The sequence below is a fragment of the Triplophysa rosa genome, linkage group LG15, assembly GCF_024868665.1.
Source record: "Triplophysa rosa linkage group LG15, Trosa_1v2, whole genome shotgun sequence".
Classification (NCBI taxonomy): domain Eukaryota; kingdom Metazoa; phylum Chordata; class Actinopteri; order Cypriniformes; family Nemacheilidae; genus Triplophysa; species Triplophysa rosa.
This window is the reverse complement of record NC_079904.1, coordinates 8039098-8056459: the sequence shown is the minus strand read 5'-3', so window position 1 is coordinate 8056459 and position 17362 is coordinate 8039098. Positions and strand designations below refer to the sequence as shown.

Here is a 17362-nt window from a genome sequence, read left to right as displayed (position 1 = left end):
ACTCATTGAAACCTTTAATGCCTGGACAGTGTTTTAATCTGTGTTCCAAGGTCTCTGTGTCCTAGAAAACTGTCCTTAAACTCTGCAATGTTTAACTAACAGGATATGCGGTTAGCCTCATTCTTGCTTATGTGGCCAGATTTTGATTCTGGACAGGATGTGTGTGTTATTATTAAAAATAGATATATTTTTTATACAATAGTACAATCTGAGTATAAAAATGTAATAAATCATTTAAAGAGAGATCCAGTATCACATGGACACTTTTTGTCCACTGTAACAGGCGGAGCCGTGATCTTTAAGTCTAAAAGATTGCCAAAATCAAAAATAGAATTTCCAACCAAGAATCTATGGTGTTGTTGCATGTGTGTTTGTCACTCCAGGTTACAGTGTTTTCTGTACTCAATGTTTCTCAGTCCAGGGTCAGTTTTTGTTATACTGATTTAATTTGTACTTTGTCAAGGCATAATCCAATAAGACTGTCTGCAAAACACAGTCTGCCTTTTCTGATCAGTCTTTCTTAAAATGTGATCATTCCCTCTGATTTACAAGTCTTTTTCTTTAACAGCTCTACCTTCTTCTCATTCTCTCAACCGATCCAATGACTATCATTCTTTGTGGTTGTGATAAGATAGATGTTAGAGAAAGGATAATTTTGTTGTGGAAACAGTGAAGGAAACAATGTGTCAGCTGATTGTAAATCTCATAAGACACACACACAAAAGCTGATGCTGCAAGAATACTCTTTTTTTCTTGTCTCCATTACACTGCCTGATGTTACTGTTACCCCTTTTACACTGATATTATTAGTTTGAGGCCGTTTGGCTATATATACTGTATATATATATATATACACAGTATATGCAACTGACCAATACCAAAATAACACCGTGATATTTAAAGATAATCTATTTGGTGATGACAATGTAGGTAGAAGTAAAAATAATACAGTGTTGAATTTTTCTTTTTGTGGTGCTTTCCAAGAGCCTGCATCTATCAGATAAAGTGCACAGGAAGGACTGTTTTTTTTCATTGGGATATGTCAAACATGTCTGCATTTATATTGTTATTCATAACTTGTATGCATAGGGCTTGGATCAATATTTTTATTTTACAATATTAATAATTAAATACACTCTTCAGAAGTGTAAGTAATGAACGTATTCCAAAACAATTCAAGTCTTATACTAGTTATAGACCAATATACGGTTTAAGCTTATTAATCTAATTATATTTCAGTGATTCTACTTAGTGTCATGTTAACAATATTTAACTGCAGCCTTGTTGACAAATATTCTGTCATTTTCAAACACTTCTTCTAGTAATTTATTTTGAAGTATTGAAAGATCAAAACCCACATTATCCACTGCACAAAACATCAAGTTTGTCTGTATACTGAAAAGGGGTAGATATTTTATTTTCATTGTATTATTCAAACACATAAAGGTCACAAAATAGATTAAAATATTAAGAAAAATAAATTAAAAAGCTCATTTAACTGGAACATTTAGGTAAAACAAATCTAATGTGGGATTCTGTGTTAGGATACAGAATAATGTTTTCTGATCGCTTTGAAGTCACCGTCATCCCAATGTCCTCTCAATTTGTTTTCTTCACAAGCCCAAGATATGTGTTACAGGACACTGGAACAGAGACTATGTCTCCCAAGCGATGTCCTGTCTGCGGAGACTGGAACACAGTTTCTGTGTCTCTCGGAGCAATCTCAGAGTTTCTTGACTGCTCCCGTTCTGTTTCTGGACCTTGCTGGGTGAGGCTTTGACAGGGGATGGTGGAAAGGCTTGTACCCCACTCTGTGCTCTGGTTTTGTTCTTCACGCTGGCTGCTCTACCTGGCTTTTGTTTGGGGCTGGATGGTTGCGAGAGCTTCTGAACCTACAGGAACAAACACACACACACACATTCAGACATAAAATAGCTTGATATGCATCAGTGTGTTTGAGTGATTCAAGAACCGGTCATAGAAGACAATGCAGGGAAAACCATCTTGCAAAAATTCTCACAGTTTCCTTATGTTTGCGCAGTTTGGAGATTTGAGCTGCTTTCTCTTCCATTCTCCTGACCAGACAGTCCAGCTCTCTCTCCAGATCCTCTCTGAGATCTCGCTTTTCAGTCTCATCTATCTGCCTGACCAGCTCCTGGTGCTCACTGTCACACAAACACGAGAAGATATTTACACCTCTCTTTCATGATCCAAACCCTTACACAATCCAACTTTGATCTGTCCATGCACAGGATGTTACTCACAAACTCATTTGTCCCAGTTCATCCTGAAGGGCGAGCAGAATTTCAGAGAGGCTGCCCAGGGTGGAAACTGCTTTGCTGGGAGAGGATGGAGGTCTGCATTGGTCCCGCTGGCTCTCAGAAGCAGACTTCTGCTGAGCGCTTACTCTCTCACACAGCCGGAGGTTCCTGTGCTTCATCATGTGCAACACACCCTGAACATTAGCGTTGACCGAGTGGCTAGGACTGGTTGACTGAAAGAGAATATTTATCAATAACATTTTGTAAAGTGGGTAAAGCTAAATATACGCTCTTAGACTCCAATGTGTATGATTAATAACGTAAATGTAAACAAAGTTATGTTGTGCTACGATGAGGTCATACTCACTGTTCCCGCTACAAATGGCAGCCGTTTAGCCTTAAGAGGATATTGAGGGGGGGCTGCCTCCGCCTTCACTGAAGGGGACTTCTGATGACACATTAAATAATAAAACAGCACCGTAAACACCATTATATAAATTTAAATATATACACCTTTGATATTTTGTTCTGTATATGTACTGCCACCTATTGCTCACTGTACACTACTGCACATTACATTAGTCAGATACATTCAAGCTATACTTTTTTTTATCAGTACCATTATACCCTGAGTATTAAACCTACAACCTTGATATCGCTAGCATCATGCATGAGTTAATGTGAATGTTGTAAAGCTACTTACCCTGCATGAGGTCTTGTCCTTCTTCTTTTTCTTGCTTTTGGGTTGAGTAGCAGCAGAAAGGGAGAGGACATTCTTCTCAAGCTCTCTCTGCAACTGAGGACATCATGCATGAATAAAAAACAGCTTTTCAAAAAATATGAGATTTGATGTAATTCAATTGCGTTTTTACCTCATCTGCTTTCTCTTGCACAAGCTTGCGTTGATGCTCCTCTAATAAGAGTTTCTGTTCTAAGAGCTCAATCTTCCTCTTTAGAAAAAAAGACAACATGGCAGATTAAGAAAAGAAAAATGTCCCACTTTATTTTTTGGGGCAAATAAGCGCATACTATATATTATAATGTGTGTATACCTCAGCCATGGACTGCGTACTGGTGAGTTTAAGATACTCCTTTTCCAGTCTTTCCAATTTGTTGAGTTGTGCTTGTATTTGTGGATCTGTATTTGTGCTCTCCTTATACATTGACTCCTAAAGTCAAATCCGAGTAGAGAAACAGAGAGATAAAGAACAGTGTTAAAAAAAAGTGTTCTTTTTGCAAAAGATTTTCAGTTTCTTACAACCAAACATTAAAGGGATAGTTCACCCAAAAATGAAAATTCTGTCAACATTTACTCACCCTCAGTTTGTAACAAACCTCTGTATTAATGTCTTTGTTCCTCTAAACACAAAGGAAGATATTTTGAAGAATGTCAGATCTCGTCCCACATTTACTGCCATAGTAGGGAAATAAATACTATGGGAGTCAATGGGGAATGAGATCTGTTCAGTTACTGACATTCTTCCAAATATCTTCTTTTGTGTTTAGCGGAACAAAGACATTTATACAGGTTTGGAACAAACTGAAGGGGAGTAAATGATGACAGAATGTTCATTTTTGGGTGACCTATCACTTTAAGTTTCTCTGCTTGTTTGAGCATTGTGTGAAACATTGGCTCAACCAATGGTATGATTTGCGGTGGGACGATCTGTTTGGATAAGGGAACGGGGTGGAAAGTGCTAGAAATTGTACACACAAAATAAGGCTGTAATATTGTACGAAATAAAACCAAACATACACAGTTTTCCTCTCTGCCCATCTATAACTCCAGCATTCTGCTCACCTGTCTCTCTGACTGAGTGATGTTCTCTCTCTCCGCACATGCCACCATTTTCTTCATGTAGTCGAGCTGTTTTTCCAGCAGAGAGCAGCGTGTTTCTGCGGAGCGAAGCTCTGAAACCAGCTCTTAAGAGAAAGACACTTCATGTTAAAGTTCACCCAAAAATGAAAATTCTGTCATCATTTACTCACCCTTTTGACATTTCAAACCTTTATGACTTTCTTTCTTCCGCAGAACACAAAGAAGATTTTTTTTGAAGAACGTTGGTAACCGAACAGCACTGAGCCCCATTCACTTCTATTGTATGGACACAAAACCAATGCAAGTGAATGGGGGCCAGTTAACAACATTCTTCAAAATATCTTCTTTTGAACCATCTTAAGTATAGTATACATCTTGATAAATGCTGCTGAATTAAACACGTTCTATTACCTTTCCTCTGTGTGGGCTCATTCTCTCTGTGTGTGGAGTCATTCTCTCTGTGTGCAGAAGGATGATCCTGGAGCTGAGCAGCTTGAGAGAGGTGCTGGGCGCTCTTTGCTGCTTGAACCCTTTCCAGCTCAATGCGTCGCATCTTCTCCTGCAGTGTCTTCAGGGCTGATATCACTGCTGCTCAAATACAGAAAACACTTTGATTAGAACAGACCATCGCTTCCGCGTTTGTTTCGTCTCAGCCAGCTCAGTTACATCCGGTTCACGTAGCATCCGTAGGCAACAACAACGTTTTTCACTCGGTTGCTTCAAGATGCACCTAGGATTACAACGACTTGGATTAGCAAAAAACCTAACAATGAAGATAAATCTCTTTTATGCTATTTTATATTATAAATATTCATATTACTAATATAAAATAAAATATTAAGTTTGTTTTAAAAAAAATTGCTGTCACACCATAGGACACATTTATTAGTCAACTACCCATTATACTACAGTTTATTTATCCACTAGATAATACTACAGCATAATTACAATATTATACTAAAATTACTAATGTTTACTACGGTAACTTCTATAGTACCCTACAGTTTTCAAAGTTTCATGTGTGATGTGTTCCTATAAAGATCAACCTTGATCTCCAGCACTTAATAAACAAGCCTCACCTCTGCTTCCAGCATCAGGTACTGTGCGATAAAGCTGTGGGTCGATGTCATGTAATCCATACATATGCCTGTCCGATGGACGCGTCTCTGTGTCCATGTGCAGGGGTCTTGAAAGCCTGTCTGGAGGCATGTAAAAACTGCCAATGTAACTCTGTTTAGACGGGGAGTCCAGATTTAAAGTCTGCGATTCACAAAAAGTCAAGTCGTGAACGTCGTAACGTATTCAGAAAAACATCGAGACAGCTTATCAAAAGTTAGAGAGCTGCCAACGTAGACAACATCTTTTGAAAGCATTTAAAGCATTGCGAATGGAAGACTTCTCTAAGATACACAAAGTCGGTAACGCTACGTTTTGACAAAGAGAAATGTGAATTCATGCACATGCTAACAGCGCCATGTAAACATCGCGTAAAGTAACTATAACAACACCATATCAAACATATATACCTGATCTCGGTAACGGTCCATAATCCATAAATTTCTTTATTACATATAAAATGAACCTATTGATCGAGGTGCAGGAGAAAAAATAATTACGTTAGCTCTGCTAATTTAGCTGAAACAACTGTAACCAACAGCGCCACCCAGTTCCTCGTGTTTCAAATTTCCCCCTTCTTTTACCGCCACCAGTGGTTCCGCTTGCACTGCACAGCTTTTACACACAGATATGCTGTTCATAAAAATGCACGAGAGACAGACAGGCATAGATAAAAAAGACCAAAAACGTTTACGTTAACTTTTAATTGATTCTTTCTTTTTACATTTTTTAAATGATCTGGGTAATAAGTGAATGCAATTTTGTATTTATTGTTGTATTTATTGATATTTGTACCAAAGTAATAGCCCAGAATTCATTATTGTTATTCATTAGAAAGACAAACAATAAAATGGGTTGCCTTGTAAGAGCAGAAAAAATGGGATAGCCCATATTTGACAAAGAATTCTCCAGAGCTAAGACACAACGACATGGTTTAGGTTATTATTTTTCATACATTCAGGTTTTTGTTAGCAGTATTACTATATTACACAGGTTAACAACAACAATTATGCTTATTGCTTTAAGAATTTTTAGGTGTGATATGAAGGAAAATACAGGATGGAGCTGTCCAGTCACACATGTAATATTTTTAAGGATTAGCTCACACATTTTCATTGAATAAGATATCTGGTATAAGCTTTGCATTACTCATAAAGGTTTGAGATAAACAAGTGGTGGCGGGGCCTCTGCAGTTCTCCAACGTTTGTTGTGGATTTTGGTAGTTGTAGTTCCTTGTTTTATTCAGCGCAAGGACATTAACCCGCGTTTAAACTACAATTCCCGTTTTAATAGCGCCGTGGGGAGAACGCTATAAGGAACGCCTTTCTAATCGTTGATTGGTACGTTGTAAGATTATCTCCGCCCATTTGTTTTTCTCTGGAATACAATTGGACTGTGGTACCTGTCAATCAACAGTCGCTTTGCAATGGACTGAAATCGACTGAAGACCTACAGCGCAGTGAGGTCTTATTCAACGGCATCGGTGAACGCAAGAGAGAATGTGAATTTAGTAAGTATTGCGACTTGACATGTTTTGCAGTTCTTTTAAAATTCTGCTGTTTTTCTTAGTTAAACAACATGTTTGCGGCTTTATTATTTGTGCAGTCTTTCGAAGATGTTTGCCTAAACTGAACTTGATTGAATCGTGTAACGTTATTCACCACCGGCTTTTTTCCTTAGGCAGTTCACATATTTTTTAGTATAGTTATGTGTAATGCGTAATACTACACTACATGTTGTTTTGGTAAAATACGAGGTTGTTGTCAAACAGAAAAGTATAAAAATACCTTCAGATATTAAAGTTTCTATCTAGACTTCAGTGGGTTTGAAATTATGTCAGTCTGGCTCTTTAAAACAAAGTGTACTGACTCACAGACACACAAGTCCCAATAACGTTTACTCGGTGCTGCTGCATTTAGTGCAATATAAGTACACACAATTGACATAATGCCTGTTTAGGCTTGCACATGCCAGGGATTTGCAGACTTCCTAAATCCTTCTTGCAGCAGAGAACATTCATTTAATGTTTTAGCTATTTAAATAATTGGCACACCTTTTTGTCTTACAAGGTTCAATCTGTAAGGTGTATAGTGGAAGAATAGTTAAGTGACACAGTGATGGATGTGAGCGATGCTGCTGGACGGTGGGATGCTTTGGGAAGTCGAGATGCAAGCTCCAGACATGCAACAATGGAGATCATTCACCAAGAGGTGATGAAGAGAATCGAAAACATCGGCCCGATACCGGACACACACTCTTCTGCCCTTTCAGGCGTGAATGACTGTCCAGCCAGTGACCTTAACGCTCTGATGGCACATGTCCTGATGCTCTCCAAAAGGTGTCCGTATGAAGACGTCAGGGAGAAATGCTTATGTTTGCTCCAGAGGGTTCAGGTTAGTACTAATAATTATGGAGATAATGGTGAAAATTACGTTGACTGTATGTTTTCATAACAACCACACATACTTTTTAATAGAAAAGTGACATCACCCTCTCAAATAATATGCTGTGTGTAATTGCACTACATAATGTAAAGCCCTATTGATTTTTACTGTACTATATGATATTAACAGCAAAAAGTATAAAAACACAACTCTTATATAAGATATGCTGCTTTGTAGACATGTATAAGATCATATAAGCATTTAACACAATATTGTCCATGTTGGATTGAGAAGCTGTTGCTTCCACAGTCTTTAAACGGAAGAAGTTGAACTACAGAAGAAAGGGGTAGTTCATAAAAAAATTATAGAATAGAATAGAATAGAATGAGCTTTATTGGCCAAGTATGTTTCCACATACGAGGAATTTGTTATAGTGACAGATATAATTTCATTCAAAACCTGTATATGACTATCTTTATGAAACACAAAATAAGATACTTTGAGAAATGTCTAAGTGGTTTTGTGTCCATATAGTGGAAGCCAATGGGGGTCCAATGTTGTTTGGTTACCGGCGTTCTTCAAAATATCGTCTTTTGTGTTCTGCCGCAGACAGAAAGTCATACAGGTTTGAAAAAATGAGAGTGAGTAAATGTTAAAATAATTTAAATTTTTGGGTTAACCATACCTTTTATCATAGAGATTAAGCTTTTTTGATAGCTTTATTTCTAAACAATTTATGAAGACTATTGTATTAAATTGTATTGTATTGGATGTTATATACAATTTATAAAATATATCAGAAAGCTCAGACCACTGATAGTCAAGATATGAAAAGGTAAAGCAGTCACCATTTGTTGGTTCGCACAAGCATGTTTTTTGTTTTTTATAGGATTGTGTGATCTTAAAATAGCTTTGCTTGGGTTTAGGGAGCTACAGGGGATTGGGTCATTTCTTACAGTATATGAGGCTTTTAATGTCAGAGATTTTAATGTGGGGCAACAGAGCAGACCAGGGCTCATCTCACCGCCTGTCAGATAGTCACAGATGCTGTTGAAAAGTTCACCAGCACATGGAAGGCCATTGAACCAAAAATGTGTGAAGGTCAGTCTCATTAAGGACTCATTCTGTAAATCAGAAGCTTGCTCCCCAATATATGGGACAATGTTAAATGTTCAATGGTTTTGACCAAGGCATTTGTTGTGTTTGACCTTTGTTTGATCATAAAGACATAATGATCATAAATAGGGCAGCCACTTTTGATGTGGAAATATTTGCACATACTTGTTGTCGTTTGGTTTGCTGTTTTATTTGTTTCTGGATCAGCAAGTTTGATAATTGACACTCATGTGTTATTAATTAAAAAGGAATCTCACCCCATGGTGTCCAAAATGATTATTATCTAAAGTATGCAAGACACACACGGGATGTTAAATTTAAGGAAATGTCAAGTATGATGATGTATTGTCTTAAAGGTATGCGTCTCTTTGTTTCAATTAAGGAAAGACTTTGTGAAATCTGTGTCACGTTTAATAAGGAACTCTACAATTACATTTAAATGTATTGTAATGAATGCATAAATCATTCCTTTCCTATTGTTTGATGCTTGTTTTGTGTTGTGGTTTGTTAGACAACAGGATGTTCCTCCCTTGGTTTGTGTTGACATTTTGACCGTTTCTGCTTACTGTATCAGCATTAAGCCGTCTGCTGCGATATCCGGAATTATAGGATTCAAGGGGCTGAGACTCAATTGAGGTCGCAACAGCAGGGGAAAAAATGAAAATGACCTTTGACCTAGACAGCACCACACAGACGCAGACAGGCATAGACACACATTCATCAAAAACATTAATCCAAGGAAAATGACTAGATCTATAGCATGGCATCTACTTTGTGACTGTGGGAGGGGCAGAACATTGCTCTTGGTACGCAGGACAGCATCTGTCCTCGGGTTGTGCGTAGCACCTAAGTGACTTGACCATTGTTCATTGTGAGACGTGTTTGCTGTATTGCATGGTTTTGCAGTGATAAGCCCTGGGAAGCCGTGGATAAAAAGACAGATTTAGCTTAGTGTCAGTCCACTGGTCTCAACGGATGAATTTACGTAAGATTCCCATTTTTCCTAAGGCCTGTATTCTGTTTGATATGATCAAAGTGTCACATCCTTGTTTTGAACTGCTGCTAGTTTTTTTTTAATGCTGAACTCGTAAGTAACCACCTTCAGAAGTGATGTACACAACAAAGATGTAACAAATACATTTACGCATTTGGCAGACGCATTTATCCAAAGCGACTTACATTGCACGATACTGTACATTTGTTTCTGAGGACGTGCAATCCCAGGGATCGAACCCATGACTTTGGCGTTGCTAGCGCCATGCACTAACCACTGAGCTACAGGAAGAAAAGACATTAAGCTTCTTGTAGTATTAACGTACAGTGTACTTAAGATCAAATGTATAGTTTACATTAAATGACAATGAATAGTATAGATGCACAGAAAGACATGCTATGGAAAGCCATAGAGGAGTGTGTTTGTTGTCCATCGACGCTTTGAAAATGATTCCTCACTGGTCTTAAATTAGCTTGGACCTTGTGAGAGTCATGTGGTTTGGATAGATGTTATATAGCCTGTGTGTGTTTGGTTTGTGTCTGGAAGCTGGCTTTCACCATGTCACTTGGCACCAGGTTAGAGAAGCATTTTGAAGGGAAAGTCGTAGATTATCATAGAGGAAGACAAAGAAAATGAGTGGAAACATCCACAGACTGTATTTTTCTCATGCAAGGAGTGGAGGAATATGTCAGCATGGGGATTTGGAGAACAACAACCCCACAATTGGGGAGGGGGACTTGTTTGTGGTAACTTGCTGAGGGAAATCCTTGGAAACTTTATCAACTCCAGGAATCGAGGATTTGTTACACCACAGCAGAATGACGGATGTTTGGATGTAAAAATGTGTCCATGCTCCAAAAAGAAATATTGCAAAAGACACAAGACTCATGCTCCCTAAAACACATCACACAAAATAACTTGCATAGTTAACACCGTGGCTCCTTACCAAGAGATCTGGACAGTAATGGTGTGGTTATACAGGACATTATCTGTCCCCCGCTGGTTCTGAGTTAATGTCTTAATGGGAGTGTTGGTAATGTTTGTTTAGATTCATCTGAACAAAACCTCATGAAAAGATTAGGAGAGATGGCGAGAATGAGGAAAGCAGCGCAGATGCAGAATTTCTTGATAGATCATGGAAGAGCTACGAATGAGAGGTGGAGACACACTGGGGAAAACACAAACAAATTTTGTGTGAGCGTGCATTAGACTGCGTGTGTGTATGGGATGTTTCATTGTGTTGGAGGGTCAGATTACAGCCCATCTGGTATTGATTAATTTGACTGAAAGCATGCAAAGCCGTGCACATGTATCCGTATGGGATTTGATTTGAGAACTTTTCCGCATAAAAGTTGGTCTTGTAATTGATGTAAGATTCCAAATCCCCATGGTCAGGGAGGGACCTGTTTTTCAAGTCAAATGCGCGGAGCAGATTTGACTTTTACTCAGAACGACATTGAAATTGGATCACAGATGTTATATGTTGTGATCTACCACAAAACCGAGTTTTTCCTCATAGTGTGGAAATGCAAGCACCAGGTGGCAGCATTAGCTCATTACTAAACAACATGACCACTCAACTGTCTTGCAGTCGATGCAGCGGAAATTTCCAAGGCTTGAAGGGCTCTTGCTTGTTTCTTTACCCCTTTGGTCACACAAGCGTGTCTCGGTTCACAGTGGTATTTAAGATGGCCTGAAAGCCTTGAGGATTGGATGACTAAACAAGTATAGTGAGTATATGAGTGTGTTATAAGTGTGAAGATCAACAACAAACGCTGGCTTTGGTTAGACCCCAGTCTTGGTTGTGCTTCAAATTGATATTAGTGTGTGTGTAGTGTTTATTCACAAAAGCATTCACGTTTTTGGAAATAAAGAAGACTAAACCAGTGTCTGGTTTACTGGTCTATTGGTTTTACTAAGCACAGCATCAACAGGTTGCACTTTTACTGTATTAAGTAGTGCCTCAATGTGATGATGTGATATCCACCCATCCATAAAACCACACTGTCATGCCAGCCTTAATTGAAATTTTATTGATGATGATGATCTCCATCATCTCAAACTTTTTTTGTCGGATCTCTGAAAAATTCGAATGCCACGTGAGCCACAGCCACACGTGCCACAGAAGCCACGTGCAACCAGAGTCTAAGAGGAAGTGGTGTTCCTCCTGCAAAATGAACTTTTTTGGTGTTATAAGGCATAAGAATGTCAAAGGGTAAAAAAGAGGAAATTACGATAAGTGGGATGTAAAATGGAGAACAGAAATAGATAGAAGAAAATAGAAATAGAAGAAATCTGGTTGGAGGGTCTTTTGACAGTTCACGCAGTGTAGGACACTGTTAGTCACAGCTTATTTTAAAGAACAAAATTAAAGATCTGATTAAGATACAAAAAAAATAAAGATACAGATCCTTGTCCACTTTCTATAGATCTCATGCTAAAATGATCATTGAACTTTGATAGTATCTCAGTGCCCATGAAGCATTTTCTCAATAACATCAATTTTTGCCTTGATTCCAGTATTCAGCGTAAAGGTCTTTGCACATACAGTCCGAAATTTTCATATGCATTTTTCGTATTTGGCTCTTGTTTGTACACGGTGTCTCTGAATTGTTAAAAATGCCTCTCAAAATGCTTGACGGTTGCGAAAAACACAGAAAATCGAACCCGGTCGGAATTTTTTTATGACGGACGAAAATATCGGAGGCAGTGTGAATAAAGGTAAATGTAATTGTGATTGACACAATGTGAGGTCGTATTTATTTTTTAACGTGCGGAAATTTCGGACGCAAATTTGGGACTCGATGTGCAATGGGCTTAAGACTGGGACTGGCATTACTTCCCGTCTGAACGCCCTTTCTGTTTCCTTTGCTAATTTTGCTAATGTTCATGGAAATGATTTCATGGGAAGATGTGTGATGGAAAACCCCATCGGGATAATAAATCTCACCTATAAACGTTCAATTTTCCACTGGGTAGGCAGAAAGGATAACTATAGCGGCATGATGAAGTTTCTTGGTAAAAATGGAGCACTGTATACATTTATATTTACGCATTGGCAGATGCTTTTATCCAAAGCGACTTACATTGCATTACCCTATACATTTTTTCTGAGTACGTGCAATCCTGGGATTGAACCCATGACCTTGGCGTTGCCAGCACCATAATCTAACCACTGAGCCACAGGAAAGTTTATACTGGGAATATTATGAATCTCATCAGGTTAAGTAGCTGTAATAACAAAACATACAAACAATAATCTGCAATCTGTGCAAGGAATGAATGGCTTTATTGTGATTTGATGCAACCAAGAAAGTGTGACTCATTCAACTTTATGTATGCATGCTTTTTTCACTAGTTTTTGCTTATTCGTGCATACACTCACAGTGACAAAATATACAAAAACAGTGGAAGACAAGCATTTGTAAACAGCATAGATCACACTATGATGTTTGAAGCAGTAAGATAAATGAGTCAAAAAAGATTAGTAGTCAAATTCATTCATGAGGAGAGACTGTGAAACTGAGAGGTTGAATGTTTGGAAGCTGAATAAAAGGTTAGAAGGAGTGAGAGATGAATTACGGTCAGAGAGATAGAGAGAGAGGGAGAGGGAGAGAAAGGGCAAGAGAGTGAGGAGTATAAAAAGAACGGAAAACAGAGCTATCAATTTTATAACCTGGATGTTAGCCATGTTTATGTCTCTCTCTAGACCCATGGCATTTTTCACCTCTAGAGGAAAAACACACATACGTTTACTTAGGGATATAAATGGGACGTAGTCTTTTTATACACAGCCTAAGTTTAATTACTGTCTTCTCTATCCCCAAACCAAAACTTGTTGACATTAGATTTAAAGAAATGCATAATTTGTCTCATTTATATATAAAATAGTTTTTTTCTCCACTTCACACCTCAGGCTTCTCATCCATATCTATTCAGATTCACTACCACCAGCCTGATCCACAGAGTTAGCTGACAGGTCTGCGCCAGATCAAGCTCATAGAAACTGCAATGGCATTTTGAAGGCTGAGGTTGGTGAGATAGGACTGGATTGTTGAAAGCTGTTGGCTATTAGGACAGGTTTAAATCAGCGATTCAGCACTAGCCCTGATTTAGCAACATGTGTCAATGTTGGTGCTGACTCACTCAACAATGCGTTTATGGAAGCATAATAAAAACATCACGCAAGATTCCTCTATCAGACGCAAACTACGTCCTGGTGGGACGCTTGTGTGTGCACATATTAGATTTATTTCATTTTTGTAATTTATGTAATTTATATTTATAAAATGGTTGCAAGTTGATTTGAAAGTCAAACTCATGGTGGGGCTTAGAAAGAATGTTTTAGCTACTTGGCAGTTTTTTTTTGTGCATACACAGAGATTTCTATCCATTGTTTGTCACGGATTAGAGAATCCACATGCAGTTAAAATCCAGTTTCTTTAAGGGGTCATTACATATGCCATGTTTGGTTCGATTAAAACGAACTCTGGTGCGATTGCTCTGTTAGTGTCATGATACACAAGGTAAGTCGACTCAATTGCAGGGAAAAATGAAAGTGTTTATTAGACACACACCAACCACAGAGCGTAGGCAACGAAATACTTTTTAGTCCAAGAGAGAGGGCAAAAGAGACAATAATTCAGTTCGTAACAGCCTCAGAAAATCCTTAGGCGCAAACAGAAGCAACAGTTCGTAGATGTCACAGGAACTCCAGTGAGGCACGAGCTGCGCCGCAGAGATGGTTGACCACCACAGGAGAGGCGTAAGGATTGGAGAAAACCTCGGAACGAGAGAGAAGGTGCCCAGCCGAAGGATGGCTCAGGACCTCAGAAGAGGCTCCGCCTGAGGGCAAACATCTGCGGATAGGTGAGGTGTCAGCGAGTGGAGAGTGGAGCAAGCCAGGACGCCAACGGGAACTGGAAGAAGTAGAAACATAAAACAGAACCAAACAACTAGGGAAAAAAAAACACGAACAAGAATTAAGCTAAGACCCTGAGAAAAACTAGACTCTTACAAAGACTACATAACAAGACAGAGAAGCATAAAGCACAAGAAAACAAAAGCCGCTATGGCAGAGATATCTGATCAGAGGGTTTACACTGAAACGGTCCGACACAAGACAGGAGAACAAGAGGGACTAAATAGGAAAACCTAACAAGCCACAGGTGGCGGGGGAATTAGAGAAAGCGATGATAATGATGGTCGGAAACATCTACAGGTGAACAGGGTGAAGAGGTGATGAGAAACCGGTGAGGGAAAAGCCTAACAGGGAGACACGAAGGTGGGGCAAATAACGTAGACACAAAACAAACAGACATAGTGACAGGAAGAGAACCCACGTGACCGGGATCACAACAGTTAGTGCGGTTTATTTGTGTAAGTGTGAACGCTGCCACCTGAACCCTGGTGCGCACCAAACAAGCGAAAATATGGGTCTTGGTCCACTTTCAAACGTACTCTGGCGTGGTTCAATTGAAATATGAGTGCAACACGGACCAAAGGCATCAAACTGAACCAAAAACAGGAAGTGATAACAATATACGACCCGAAAATCAAGTGATTTGGTAAAAAAAAAGAGCGTTTATTAAATCTGTGCTTGCGCATGTAATGGAGGAATTCCTGGCGCCGTTTTGACTGCTTTAAACACTGCATGAGGTATTGCTGGCTTGCTAAAAAATACCATCATATGCGCAGGCATACCCTGAGCAAGTATAACCCACTACACAGCATTATTTTGGATGTCCGGTAAGTTCCGTTTTAAAATATAAATCATAAAAACTGTCCAATCTCGTTGTGACTTGACACGTAAGCTGTTAGGTTCGATATCTTTTCAATATCTGTTAAAATGCCAGTCTGAACGCTAAGCGAACTAGGACTAAATTATTATTTTTTCTTTTTTGATCCGGACTAAAATAACCGAACTACAAATATGAACGCACCCTAATGGTCCAGTGTATAAAATTAAGTGGCATCTAGTGGGAAGGTTGCGAATTACAACCAACGGCTTACTCCACTGCTCCACCCTCCCCTTCGAAGCACTATGGTGGCTGACAAAGGACTAAGATGTCGTCACGTTTTCACTTCTTTGCCTAAAGAGATAACGTATTTACGAAACGCGCTCTGTAGAGCAGTTTGTCCGTTTAGGGCTACTGAAGAAACAACATGCCGAATTCCATGCAAGTGGACCCGTGGTGCATGTAGATAGAAATAGCTCATTTTAAGGTTATAAAAACATACCACTCCATTATGTAAGGTCCTTAAACACATATGAAGACATAGTTATGTGTACTATATTGCATTTCTGTCAATAGATCCTTCAAAAAAATTACAAATTGGACCTTTAATAAATCAGTAAATAAATCTCGTTTGTTGATGAGTTCTAGGAAATAGTTTGACTGATGATTAAGTATGCAATAGGCTTTATTGCAATGATCTAATTGGAGCATATGTTTTGCATGCACATGTTTATGTGTTTTTTGTTCAGAAGCCAGAATGACCCAAGACCCTAGAATGACCCGAGAAGTGAAGTGGAGGGTTATGATTTGAATCCATGTCTTGAATAATTCATGGTTGGCAGTAAAACAAAGAGTTATTTATTACCCGGCTCGCTAGAGTACTTCATTCTGATTGGTCGTTCGTGGCATTCTGTGCTCAGACATCGTGTAACAACTGTATGATTGACCGTTACCCTTGGCAACTCTTGTTTCCTGACAGTTTTATGTCTTGTATCACTACGCAGTTCTTTCTTCTAACAGTCGTTTCAACTTTGCATTGGGCTCCTGATCACCCTCGTCACCCTGGATTAAATGAACATTGATGTATGTGTGCTTTATATGCTGTGTGTGTTGACTTCATCGGTAGAGCTAATGGCTAGGTGTTTATGCGTCTGTTCAGTACAGATAGTGCTTTCAGTTGGAGTTATGGCCTCACCCCACCCTCCGACTAGCTAACTTAATAACTCATAATGTGTGTGTGTGGGAGAGTGGGTTTCCTGAATACCTTCATGAGCAGACGACGTTCAGTATTTATGACAGATTCTGACCTCTCCTTCATTTGTATCAACATATCAAGAAAGCGAGTGAGAAAAATAGATAAGGGAAGAGGGATGCCGTTGAAGAAACAGGGGTACACTAAAAAACAAACAAGTAGTGTCGTTCATAGACTCTGGGTGGCTCCTCCCCCACTGTTCTGCTATTTGTCGAGGCGCACGGCATGACCGCTCTGTGATTGGTTCAGAGGACACACACCTCCAGAATCCTAGAATGTGTTTGTGCCCTGCATGAATAGTACATTGCAAACCAGAGAGAGAGAGAGTGAGAGAGAGAGATGAAAGAGAGAGAGAGGGGCGCATATAGAAAATGGATGAGGGCTTGGAAATGGGGGTGTGGGCCATATGGCTGGAGTTGTCCCAGAAATTTCTAGGAAACCAGAGGACATGTTGTTTGCGCTGAAGCCTGTGAGACGAGAGGAGTTGACCCACATTAAACCACAGATTCTTCTGCATCTTTAGCAACTCGCTCCTCCCTCTCATCCATTATTTCTGTTGTCAAGCCATTCCTGGAATCATATTCCAAATAGCTCCCATCTGCCAAAAATGTGTTTTGGGACTATATGTACAGTCTCGCAAAACATAAGATTTTGGTGTTTTTTGGAGAGCATAAGCTACTTT

General features: G+C 39.1%; 2 protein-coding genes across 4 annotated transcripts in view; one reads left to right on the top strand and one right to left on the bottom strand.

Moving 5' to 3' along the window:
- Nucleotides 1-1265: 1265 nt before the first annotated feature.
- Nucleotides 1266-5822, bottom strand: cep57l1 (centrosomal protein 57, like 1). 3 transcript variants are annotated; one of them, XM_057353091.1, is made up of 11 exons: nucleotides 5607-5822; nucleotides 5160-5340; nucleotides 4492-4668; nucleotides 4063-4184; nucleotides 3314-3430; nucleotides 3134-3211; nucleotides 2965-3057; nucleotides 2629-2706; nucleotides 2265-2494; nucleotides 2021-2165; nucleotides 1266-1892 (listed from the first exon to the last, which is right to left on the bottom strand). In XM_057353091.1, exons 1-11 carry the CDS (start codon nucleotides 5625-5627, stop codon nucleotides 1656-1658), a joined length of 1479 nt encoding a protein of 492 aa, XP_057209074.1. In that variant the 5' UTR covers nucleotides 5628-5822; the 3' UTR covers nucleotides 1266-1655. The 3 variants fall into 3 exon arrangements, with proteins under 3 accessions (XP_057209074.1, XP_057209075.1, XP_057209073.1); XM_057353092.1 differs by having other exon boundaries at nucleotides 1267-1892; nucleotides 2629-2709; nucleotides 5160-5279; nucleotides 5607-5820; XM_057353090.1 differs by having other exon boundaries at nucleotides 1267-1892; nucleotides 2629-2709; nucleotides 5607-5819.
- Nucleotides 5823-6602: 780 nt separating this feature from the next.
- sesn1 (sestrin 1) overlaps nucleotides 6603-17362 on the top strand; it is a 39912-nt gene continuing 29152 nt past the window's right edge. Inside the window, exons 1-2 of the mRNA XM_057352449.1 lie at nucleotides 6603-6706; nucleotides 7266-7589. Of these exons, the coding sequence (XP_057208432.1) occupies nucleotides 7314-7589 (276 nt within the window). The 5' untranslated portion in view covers nucleotides 6603-6706; nucleotides 7266-7313. The remainder of the gene's footprint in view (nucleotides 6707-7265; nucleotides 7590-17362) is intronic.

Excerpts from the sequence above, each read along its gene's own strand:
- cep57l1 (XM_057353090.1), bottom strand. The coding sequence starts at position 5,627 with ATGGACCGTTACCGAGATCAG. Across the intron at positions 5,341-5,606 it reads TGGACCGTTACCGAGATCAG|ACTTTAAATCTGGACTCCCC; the intron begins GTATATATGTTT and ends TGTGAATCGCAG. Across the intron at positions 2,495-2,628 it reads TGCCATTTGTAGCGGGAACA|TCAACCAGTCCTAGCCACTC; the intron begins GTGAGTATGACC and ends ATTCTCTTTCAG.